Genomic DNA, 12,409 nt, shown 5'->3' with positions numbered 1-12,409 from the left:
GCAGGATTTAGTTATCACATGAAACCATACTTGTATGAAAATATAAGTAAGTTCCACTGTCCATAGATATTTATGACTTCATGGTAAAATCTGGTATGGTGCTTAATGTGGGCATTGGAATGAATCCCAGTCTAATGAAATGGAAAAGCACTTATTTTCATTCAAATCAGCCTGCTGACTTCTTCCCATTTCCCTATCCTACTGCAGTCCCAATTACATCTCTTATCAATGGTTTTAGGGTATAGCTTAGGGGAAGGGGGTACACAGCCAATGTAGTGGAGGGGGCGGAGCTGGGAAAACCCTTCTGTGCAAGTGAGGTTCTGCTAGATCACAGGCAGGCAATCTGATCCCTCCAAACGATTTGAGATACAGTTTCCACCAGATCATGGGAATTGTAGTCTTAAAATATCTGGTGGGGACTAAGTTGGTTACTCCTTCCTGTGGTAGACATTATCTGAATCCACCCCTCTGGGAGGGTTGGAGAGAAATTGGTAATCTTTTTTTTTTTTAAGTGGATTGAAGACTGGTATATAAAAAGCTTTTTCAGGGAGTTTGCAAAGCAGAACTCCAACTCTGAGGGAGGGAGCTAGGTTATCCTAACAACTGTTGTAAAAGTGATAGCCTCCTTTATGCTCCCAGTTAATTTTCTGGTTGAGTATCTGAAGTACCTGCCAAGCAGAGGAAGTGTGAAACAGTGGCTCTTAGTTAAAACTTGTGTTATGAGTACTGATGGTGAACAGGAGGGGGCCCCTATCCAGTGGGAAAAACACATGCTTAGAGATTTTGAACCTTACTTGGAAGAAACTCAGAGCAGACCCACCTTGATTTTTGGGTTTAATCTGTAAGGGTTTCCCACAGCCTTTCAGTTTGGCAGGATTTTTTGTCTAGTAGAGTAGAACAGTAAACACAGACTCAAGCTACCATCTCATCTTGGTTCTTCGCTCTAAGATAGGACATCTTGTATGGAAAACTCGTCCAATTTTTCTCCTGGAATGCACCAAATAAACAAGTTCTAAGGCTGGAATGCCACAAATCTTTTTGTGTTCTAGAATAATCATTTCTAGGAAAGAACAGACTCCTAGAAATGGAGTAGAATTGGCACACTCTGGTAGAAGATGAGACAATTGCACATTCCAGGAGAAAAGTCTTCTAGGGAACATCACAATCTTCTCTTCCTAGATTGTGAAGCTTTGCACACCACCAGTCCTGTGATTCAGGTTGAACTGCCCATATGCTACTCAGAATGACAATTTAAAGTTGCCAGTATACAGTATTGTCCATCTTTTACTGTAAGCCAAGGAAGTTTTCCATGTATGTTATATCTGTGATGTAGTATTACAAAATGTTCTTGGTTGAGTATCATTTCAACCTAGGTTGAAGCTCTGTTTGCAATATGCATAACTGTATTTTTTCAAAGCCACTACCTGCTTCATTTCGAAAGCAAGGAGACAGTGCCAGTCTTGAGATTCTTTTCGCTGGTCGACTTGTTTTTCACATTGTACTTAACAGGAAGTGACAGGAAACGCAGATATTTAATCAGTTTTGCTTGTAACAGCAAAACTGACCCAGTAAGCACTTCTTTGGCAGCAATGTGGTTTGATATATTCAGCAAACATTATTTGTACATCTGTCAGTAACTGTGAGGCAGCCTCCATAATGAGGACAGCAGGGATTTGTGCTGGAGTTTACTGCTACTCTTGACTTTAAAAGGTCAGCCTCTGAGAAAAAGGGTTAGAAATTTGCATTTCTCAAAAATGTTCTCCCTACTGAAGCTATCTCTTAGTTACAGCAGTTTTCTATGGCTGATAAGCAGCACATATACAGAATAATTATATATCAGCAGAGGAAAAAAATGACATGCAACTTAAATTTTAAAATGCCATTGCATTCTGCTGATAAGAATGAGTGCTTCTGCTGGACAGAAGCGATTACCAGGTAGAATTGGAAAGCAATTGTATTTACAAGAGATAGAAAAATGTTTCTAATGGGAGTTCAAAACAGACAATTTCCTTTCTTGTTCAGGGAACTGCTGCTTAGAAACAACTTACTTTGAGGGCTGAACTTTTTGAAGGTAGAAACACATTGCTTTCTGCTACTTCTTTTCTAAATTACTTCACATTCTTAGTTGGTATCACAGTACCACTGTGTTACACATGCATGAACAAGCTACGTGTGAAGAGTGACAATATATTTGAACAATTTATGTTTCAGTTCCTCAAATGCTAAAAGTTTATTTGCAACTATGGAAATGTTTTTGAAAAAAATATCCTGGCAATAATTATTCCAAATACAATAGCCTTCATTTTCCTGAGTTCTGATTTTAGTTATGAAATTCTTTAAATGACATTTACAGTTAGTAAGGGATGCATTTTGATCTCTGGATAATTTGACTTTCATATTAAACAAAGGAAGACTTTCTTAGAAGCATTACGCACATGTCAACTATGCCATGCTTTCTAAAGATGTGTTCTCTTTACAGACTGGAACTGTGGTAAATATATATATGTATATATACTGTATATATATACTAACTCAGTTCAATTTCTTTCTTTTTAGATTCTGGACTTGGTGAAAGGTATGCATTATCAGCTGGCCTGCCAAAAATACTTTGAACTGACTCATGATGTGAGTACATATGTCATGTTCACCGTTCCAATGTTGCCGGTACATCATAACGTTTCGCATGTCATTTGGCGGATGCGTGTTTCGTCTGGGAGGGGAGGAGGATTCTATCTCGTGGGATTGTTATATGTTAGTAGCTGGATTGGAATGTGTTTGGGTTATCCCGTGTGTTCAAGGTTCCTTTCCCAGGACATCAGCAGAAACGGTTACCAGCACCTGGGGGGGGGGGGAGTTTGCAACGGCAGGGCGAGGGGAGGAATTACGTTTGACCCGAGGGTTTTTTAGTTTGTATTTGGTGCGCTTTTGCTCATTCTCAGCTTTCTCTGTATTTGCATACTATTCTTTAATAAATCAGATATCATTAAGTTCCTGCTTGTGAGTCTGAGTCTATTAGAGTAGGCAATCATTACAACATATTTCACTGATGCCTCTAGAAAAACCAAGAAAATATTCTGTTCACAGGCGTTGCCAGTGCCATCCATTATTAGTTATGCTGAGCTAATGATTAGATAGCAGATATCTTTGATTGCATGTAAAATTAACATTAAACATATGATAATTATAGACTACTATAGCTACCCTGCCTTTCTCCTCCTACAGAAAAGTGTAATAAATGGATCTTAGTGTTCATGTTTGAACTGAGGCTCAGAGATTGGAAATTGAAACAGAACTAATCTCTGCAACTTCTACAAGTTCTACAGCTCCAATCTTTGATCCTGGTCCATAGTCTCTGGGCCTTAGACCGTTGTTTCTCAACCTCAGCAACTTTAAGATGTGTGGACTTCCGCCCCCAGACTTCCGTAATCATTTGGGAATTGGATACATCCTGTTATGTTTTACAAGGAAGGGAACCCTAGCTGAATGATATAGTCAACAAACACAGTCTTGTATTCAACTCAGGGCAACAATCAAATTGTCTCTCCTAGTGGAAAGCTACTGTTATGCTCTCTTTCTTACAATTTACCCATCTTTTAAACCAGAACAAACTCAAATCATCCCATGCATAGTATAACCTTGTTGCTATCATATTCTGGAACTATAGAAGATGGGAGAGGAAGACAGAAAACCACTGTCTGGGTAGTTGTTTATAATGCTTCAATGTACTTCAAATACTGCTTTTTCCTCTGTATTATATAAGCATATTAGATGGCAAATTTCAACTTCTGATTTGTATTACAGTACTTTAATACCTGGAATATAATGCAAAAGGTCAAGATTGTTATTTTCAAAGCACACTTTTAATCACCAAATTATTTACATGCTGTGTATTATCTAGAGTTGAACTCTAACCTTCAGTTTTTTTATTTTCTCTTTAGTTCTGTTGCATAGGATTAACTCTAGTTGTTGTTACTGCCTTGTTTTCAAGGTTTGGACACAGCTTGCAGCTGTGTAATTGCCTGTGAAATGCTGTTCTGTAGCCCTCTTGCTGATCTTGTCCTGCAGTTGAAGTATTCTTTTATGGTACTAAAATGCCATGTTGTGGAAAGAGAGAAGAACACTGGTGGAGCCATGTCAGCAGCTACTAATGGATAGGCATTTGGCCCTGGTGCATTGTAGTGCCAGAATCCAACAGACAAGGGGAAAATATGTTAGCAGGAAGGCTTGCTTGACCTTCTTAGGGCTCTGCTTCTCAAAGTGTGAATAGAAACAGTTGTTGACAGACTGCAATGAAGACACATTTAAGGGGCATTTTGAGTACAGAGGGTCAGCAGTGTATCTTTACTTTGTTGAAGCTATAGTTCTACTTGATAAGAACTTAAAAACTGTGCTGGAGCCAGCTGCAAAACTTTCTTGCTTCTTGGGAAGACCACAAACAGGGCAAAAGACTGGTAGCTCTGAACTGCTTGATCCTGTCTGAAAAAAGTGAGGTGGCTATTATTCACACAATCATACTCTTGATACTGTGCATTGCTTATTCGTAGTGGGCACCTTTGGGTACTATTAGCCTTGTTCTTGACTATTCTCAGCTTCTTGTTGATTCTGGTATTTGCATTTGGATTTGAACTTTGGTTGATTCTTATTCATAGGAATAAATGAAGGTTCTCTCTCAACAGTGTTGAGTGAAAATATTTGTGAATACAGGTTAAATACTAAACAAAGCATTAAAAGAATAAAGCACACACATTCTTTTTAAAATGCTAATTAATATTGTATTTGAAAATATATTGAAGAACGGGAAGTAGTTACAGTAGAGTGAGCTTCAAATTGGATTTACTTTTAGGTATCAAATATTAAATTAAGCTTTAGACACAGAAAAATAAAACTATAAACAAATATGCTTGAAGTGGTGGTGGGTTTTTTTTTGCTATAGGTTGTAACAGCCCAACCCCATTAAGATGAGCTAAAATAATGACATAAAGATATAGCCAGCTTATGACATACAATCACAGTTACAGTGTAATACATGATGAGTGAAAAGCAGTTGGTGGCATTGTAGCCACTGTGGTGAAAGTAGGGAGTTTCAGTGTAGATTCTTTGTCATTGGCTATTGACTTAAAGTGCTTTTCAACCCTCAGAGATCACAGAGTAGCTTAGTTCATTGAAACAATAACATTAAAACAGAAATGTGTCTATTTTTTAATAATGCGATTCTGTGGAATTCCTGTGGAATTCAATCAGACTTCCTCCCAGAAGAGCAACACTTGAAGGATTGCAATTTAAACAGCCTACTTAGAGACATATTCATGAGTGTTGGCCCCATAGCATCGTTCTCAACTGGGGTTCCACAAGAGATTGTTTTTTTAAAAAGGAACTCTGCATTCCGTGCAATTATAGCACTTGGAACGTTGGTATTTTTATGTGCTGCAACTCAGCTAATGGCCTGCTTTTTTGCTAGGGGTTCCACAAAAGATTGTTACAAATAATTTTTTTTAACCTTCACGCACAGTGCAATGCTAGCCAGAGGTAGGATAATTTTTATGCAGGGTTCCCTGAGACCTGAAAATTATTTTAAGGGTTCTTCTGAGGTAAAAAAAGTTGAGAAAGGCTGCTCTATAGCAATTGATGACTTCTCTTCCTTCAGGGCCCATTAATTCTAGCAGGCTAAGAAAGGAAAGAATCAAATTGGGACTCCCATTAAGACTAGACTACTCCTAGTATGTAAGGTGAAGACTCCCTTAAACCAAGCTGAATTCCTGATGGCTATGTTGCCAGTCAAGACAAATAATTGTTTTCCTCATTTATGATAAAATGCTGGAAATATTTCTATTTGTTTTTTGTCTCAATTATTTGTTTGCCTTAACTGATAAACTTGTGCATTTACACCCATGCTAATGGATTCTTGTGCTTGAATGCCTCTAAATGCTTTGCTATCATGAATGATTTGGCTGAACCAATATTCTTAGTAAATATAGTATGTGTTGAAATATATTAGTAAGCTGTCAAACCCATTAGGTTATAAGCAGTAATAATTAGAGTGGTTGCCATTAAACTTGGCAATGCACATATCCCTAATTATAAGGAAACTGCCAATTTTAATGTAGCTTCACAAGTACAATGCATTTGATACTGTGGTAACTGTTGCCTTTCTAATGACTTTCCTTAGTGAAAAATAATACATTTTGATTTGTAAAGAAGGAAGACTTGTTTACTTTTCAGTTTCTTGGTGGTCAAACCTCAGTTTCTTGGTTGATCAAATAATATGATTGAAAAAGTAGATAAATAAGAAATAATTCCATATGGCCTTTTTGTAATAACAGCTTGCCTCATTATCACCTGCCTTTTTGCACCTTCTTGATTAAAGCCTTAAGATCACGCAGGTTCAACATCATGGATTCAGCTTTTTTTTAAAGCCAGATGCTGTAACACCAAATGAAGCCAAATTTTATGTGAAGGGTACAGTTCAGATTGAACAGAATCTGTAAAAATGTTTACTTCTAGAAGATGAAATACAATATGCGTGAAATAGAGAAAGCTGTTTTTAAATTCAGTGTCCTTCTATTGCTGTGTCAGTCTAGATTACAAGGTTTGCTTTTCTGCTTTGTTTTTTTTTTTTTTTTTAAAGCATACTCAATAAATGTGTTAGGTTTTAGTTTTCTTGTGCAGCAGAAATTTGTGGCTGAGGTAGCAGTAGAGGATTAGCTTCTAGTTAAGTGTCTCTTTAAGCATTTTTTTGGCATAAATTACCATTTTGAATAAAAAGAAGAAAGAAGAACTATACCTACATTTGTTTACAACATACCAAAAAAAAAAAATCCCCTCTCACCTCTATGGGTAGTATGTACCTTTCTCAGTCTCGGGTCTTCTACCAGAGGCCTGGGAGTTTGAGGGTTCTGCGCAGTATCTTAGCTGCTCCTAACACTGCACTCTTCTGGACAGAGAGCTCTGATGTTGTTCTTGGGACCTGTTGGAGCTACTCTCCCAGCTTAGGAGTCACAGCCCTGAGTGCTTTGTTCCTGTACACAAAGCCAGCTACTTGGTTGTGCTGTTCAGTGTACAGGTAGTCCTTGACTTATGACCACAATAGGGACCGGAAAATTCCGGTCATTAAACAAGGCATCACGTGACTACACCTGATTGCATGACAGTTTTCATGGTGACTGTTAAACTAATCACCGTGGTAGTTAAGTGAATCACATGGTTGTTAAGTGAACCATGTGTCATTAAGTGAATCACACAATTCCCCATTGATTTTGCTCATCAGAAGCTGGCTGGGAAAGTTGCAAATGATGATCATGTGACCCTGGGATGCTGCAGCCATCGTAAATACATGCTGGTTGCCAAGTGCCCGAATTTTGATCACATGGCCATGGGGGATGCCACGACAGTTGGAAGTGCAAGGACTGGTCATAAGTCACTTTTCTCAGCTCTGTCATAACTTTGAACAGTTGCTAAACGCATGGTCATAAGTCGAGGACTATCTGTATGCTGTTCCTTCCTGCATCTTACCCCCTGCCACTATGTGTTGGACTGTCTCTGAGGCCTCTCTGCACAGTCTGCACCTTGGGTCCTGTCTAGTGCGATAGACCCCTGCTTCTATGGATCTGGTGCTTAGTGCCTGTTCTTGTGCTGCTATGATCATGGCCTCAATGTTGTCTTTTAGTGCAGCCCTTTCCAGCCACTGGTAGGATTTCCCAAGGTCAGCCACCTCAGCTATCTGTCAATGGTGCACCCCATGCAGGGTCTTGTCTTTCCATGGCACTTCCTCTGCTTGATCTTCCTTCCATGTCTGCTGCTGCCTCAGGCATTCTCTCAGCAGCTCATCTTTGGGTGCCATCTTACTGATCTACTCCTGGATGCTCTGGGTCTCATCCAGGACAGTGGCTTGGACACTCACCAGACCCTGCCTACCCTCTTTCCAGTTGGTGTACAGTCTCTGGGTATTGGACTTGGGGTGGAAACCTCTGTACATTGTGAGGAGCTTCCGGGTCTTCAGATCGGTGGCCTCCATGTCCTGTGGCCAGCTCACTATACCGGCAGGGTATCTGATGACTGGCAGGGCATACATGTTGATGGCATGGATCTTGTTCTTCCCATTTTGCTGACTCTTCAGGATCTGACTTATCCTTTGGTGGTACTTGGTTGTTGCTGTCTTCCTTGCTGCCTCATCGTGGTTCCCATGTGTCTGTGGATTACCAAGGTACTTGTAGCTGGTCTGTATGTCTGCTTTGTGGTCTGCTGGTAATTCCACCCCATCAGTCTTAACTACCTTCCCTCTCTTTACTACCATCCGGCCACACTTCTCCAGTCCGAATGACATTCCAATGTCCTCACTGTAGATCCGTGTCAGGTGGATCAGTGAGTCGATGTCTCATTCACTCGTAGTATACAGCTTGATGTCATCCATGTAGAGGAGGTGGCGGATGGTAGTTCCACTCCAGAAGGATCTCTTTGGTGAATGGTCAACCAAATGTGGATGTGGTTCACATTAAGTAAGTGTGAAGTGATGCAAATCCCCTAACTTGACATGTACACTGATGAAGCCTGAGCAGTCTTAACTAACTAACCAGAATAAAGATCTTTCTCACTGAAGATGCTGACTCAATGTGCAGCAGCCATGAAAAAGGCAGAGTCCATGCTAGGGATCATTAGAAGAGGGTTAGGAAAATAAAGCTGCCAACTTCGCAATGCCATTATACAAAGCTACTGTACATGTGCATCTGGAATACTGTGTACAATTCTGGTTGCCAACTTTGGAAGAAGATAGAACTGGAAAGAATGCAGAAAATGGCAACCGAAATGATTAGAGGACTTGAATACCATTTCATAAAAAAGGGCTAGACTTTGGAACTCTTAGCTTGAAAAAATGGTGATTGAGAGAAGACATGATCAAGGTGTATAAAATCATGCTTGATTGATTGATTATGTGCCATCAAGTTGTTTTTGACTTGGAGTAAATAGAGAGGGGCAAGTTTTTCTCCCTTTCTCAAAACACTAGGGCTAGGATCACCCAATGAAGCTGACTGAAAGGAGATTTAGAACAGACAAAAGAAAGCACTTATTATATTGCATAATTAACCTATGGAACTGATTACTACAAGTTGTGATGGCCTTGGTTGGTTTTAAAGAGAGACTGGATAAATTAATAGAGGTCAGGTTTATCCAAGTCTATAAGTCTTGAATATACAGTGTTATCTCCAGATTGAGGGTAGAATGCCTCCAAATACTCATTGAAAGAGCAATAACTGGAGACATACAGTACCTCCTACTTATGTAAAGGAAGTGATTTTGGTGAAATGGCTATGGTTCTGAAGTAGAAACCAAGAAACTCTGAGTTCTAGTTTCCTCTTAGATGTAAAAGTTGGCTGAGTGACTTTGGACAGTCATTCTCTCTCAGCCCAACCCAACTCACAGGTGGGTTTTTATTTTTATTTTTGTTTTGTGGAGAAAGTAGGCAAGAGCACTAGGTATGTATGCTACCTTGAGTTGACCAAAAATAAAGGCAGGATAAAATTTGAATAAATGAATAACCAAGCGGCATCTGGTTGGCCACTGTGAGAAACAAAATGCTGGACTAAGATGGGCCTTGGCCTGATCCTGTAGGGCTAATTTTAGTTCTCATCTGTTCTCTTTAATTTATGTTGTTTACAAACATGTAATAACATAAATTTATTTTTGAAAGTATGTCTCGCAAAGAGAGTAAGGTCTTTGATTTAAAATAACTAGGGTTTTCTTCTTGATAAAAAATATTGTAAGGATTTGGTAGTAACAGACTCTGATTTTGAACACCCTCTGCTTGATGTTTTAAGTTGCTTGAATCTCTCCAGAGTAGAAAAATTGGCAGCTGGACATTCTTAAGGCAATGGAAAGGGCATCTTGGATTTATTTGTGGATCTATGTGGTAGGTTGCCTGTTGTTATGCTGGACTGAGAATCAGCTGGAAATTATAAATCCAAAGCATTTGGTTTGTTCCCACAGTGAAAAAAAATGTGCGTACACATATATTTACAAAATTGCCAGAGCAATACCAGGAAAGCACTGATAAAAATCTTCAATATTATTAGTAGCCAAGGGATTTTCTCCTTTCCAGTCCTTTTTATAGGGTATAGGCACCTTGTTTTTCAGCTGCTTCTTCTAGGGAGAAAGGAGGCATGTTCTTTCAAAATCGTATAGGACTGTAAATTAAGAACCAGCAAACAAATCTCTTAACAAGCTGTCCTTTGGGAAGTCAGAACATAGCTTTGCTGTGCCACAATGTGTAAAGGAACTGAATATGCAATCAGGGAATGTGGTTTAGCTTTGTTGCTTTTGCTTGTACACCTGATCAAATAATCTGTAAAAACAGAAAAGGAAGAAATGAATGCCTGTGTCTTTGCACTATAGCCTCTATGTTTGTTTGCCATTTTAATCTTTAGTTTTGTTCTGATTTGCAGTAAAACATGGGTAACCAAATCGCAAAATATGCTCTGACTCTTAGCAGCTTTAAGAAAGCACTGTTTCAAGGAGGCCAAAAAACCATAGTTCATTAGTGCAACAAGATTTACTCCTCTGTTTTCCTGATACGCACCCCAGTACTGCTCAAGGACGTTCCAAAACTGCAGATAGGTTTATTACAATGTCCATACCACTATGTAGAAGGACACAGTTAAATCCAGCTATAATATGTAGCCAAACTGTCCTTTGAAAAGGAATTATTGAAACATTTGAACAAAGTAATGTTAGTGTGCATTCTAAAGAAAACTTACATACTGTATAGTTTTCAAGAATAGATGTTTGGTAGAAATTACCATTCAAAAATTATAGGAAAAACAATTACACTTAGATTTTTATAACACCTGTATGTAGGTAGGTAGGTAGGTAGGTAGGTAGGTAGGTAGGTAGGTAGGTAGGTAGATAGATAGATAGATAGATAGATAGATAGATAGATAGATAGATAGATAGATAGATAGATAGATTGATTCATTTTTGGATTCTAGATACCTTTTTTTAAAAAAAATAAAAATTTGTGGGGAGGGCATAGGAAAGAGAAGATGCTGAAAATTACCTTCTTCCATTCAAGCTAATTGAATTCTACCCTAAAACTTTAAACTTTATAGAATACAGTAACCTAGCATGTTCCTTTTTTTTCTTTTTCTATACAGGTCAAAGAAATTGGTTTTTCTCTGAGTCACCCAAATCAGTACTTTATAGAAAGTCAGCAGCTACTTGGTGGCACCAAAGAAATAAAAAAAGATGAAAGGCAGCTTGAAAGCTCCCAGCTGAAACCCAGCAGCCAGACAGGTGCAGATATATCTACTACTCCCTCTTTAAGTACAACAGAAGAAATGGAACTGGAGGGACTTGAGGATTACTTTGCTGAAGATTAAATGATTTTATCACTTTTCAGCCTACTTCCCATTATCTTCCTATATTATGAAGCAGTGCTCTGTGAATGAGGAATGAAGATAATTGTAAATATGGACTTGTGTTCTGCATTAAATAGATAGTGTGGAACAGTACTGTAATGCAAGAAGTTTTGAAAAACAGCCATTCCTTGTGACATGGGAAGCACAAAATATTTTGCAAGATTGAGTAATAAAATGTTTATTTCTCATTTCTGTTTCCATGGGCAAATGTTAGAGTTGTAAGCTTTCCATCATACAGTATTACCATGTTTCATTCTGCTTTAACTCCAAGTCTTTTTTCTTAATAGATCTGATTTTGAAATGTAGAGAATTGTAAATAATTTGAGTACAGTTTAACTCATTCCTGCAAGATATATTGTATCATAAACAATTCATGATTATGAATTCCTCCTAAAATGCAAAATCTTCTTGCTGTGATTTTTAAGCAATAAGGCCTGTTTGAAAAGGAAACAAGATTTTAAATGCACGTTGTTAAATTTACACATTAAAGCTGTATAATTAAAAATGAGTAACTTTACATCTACTTCTAAGGTTCCAACCATGATTCCTCTTTATATGTAAGAAAGTTTTCTATGTGAAACCAGAAGACAAAAACCAAAAATATCAATGAACTGGTTACATTAAAAGCAGTCAATATAGATAAGGGTGTTTAGGAGAACTGGTATAATTATGAAAATCAGACATTTTTAAAATGCACTTTGTATCTCTGAAGAAGGCTACATATTTACGATAAAATTTCCCATTTCAAGACTGATTGGTTTCGGCACTTTACATTAGAGTACCAAATCAAATGAATGAAATTAGTTTTACATAATCAAGAGTGAATGAATGAATGAAATCTCATTAAAATTACCTTGAAGGAAAGTAGTAAATGCAGCCTAGGTTTCAATCCTGTAACCACTTATATTGGAGGAAACCATTAACTTGGTGGAATAAATTTTTTATTTGCCAACGTGTGTGATTGCTATAAGATCTCAGGTATGCAGCTTTCTTAGAAGGGTGGG

General features: G+C 38.2%; 1 protein-coding gene across 1 annotated transcript in view; it reads left to right on the top strand.

The window, feature by feature from the left end:
- Positions 1-12,153, top strand: part of PRIM2 (DNA primase subunit 2) — a 138,090-nt gene extending 125,937 nt beyond the window's left edge. The window contains exons 12-13 of the mRNA XM_063291132.1: positions 2,557-2,625; positions 11,142-12,153. Coding sequence (XP_063147202.1) covers positions 2,557-2,625; positions 11,142-11,366 — 294 coding nt within the window. The 3' untranslated portion in view covers positions 11,367-12,153. The remainder of the gene's footprint in view (positions 1-2,556; positions 2,626-11,141) is intronic.
- The last annotated feature ends 256 nt before the right edge of the window (positions 12,154-12,409 follow it).

This window comes from Candoia aspera, chromosome 1 (genome assembly GCF_035149785.1).
Source record: "Candoia aspera isolate rCanAsp1 chromosome 1, rCanAsp1.hap2, whole genome shotgun sequence".
In the NCBI taxonomy this organism is placed as follows: Eukaryota; Metazoa; Chordata; class Lepidosauria; order Squamata; family Boidae; genus Candoia; species Candoia aspera.
The sequence above is the reverse complement of the archived record's forward strand: the minus strand, read 5'-3'. Positions and strand labels throughout refer to the sequence as shown.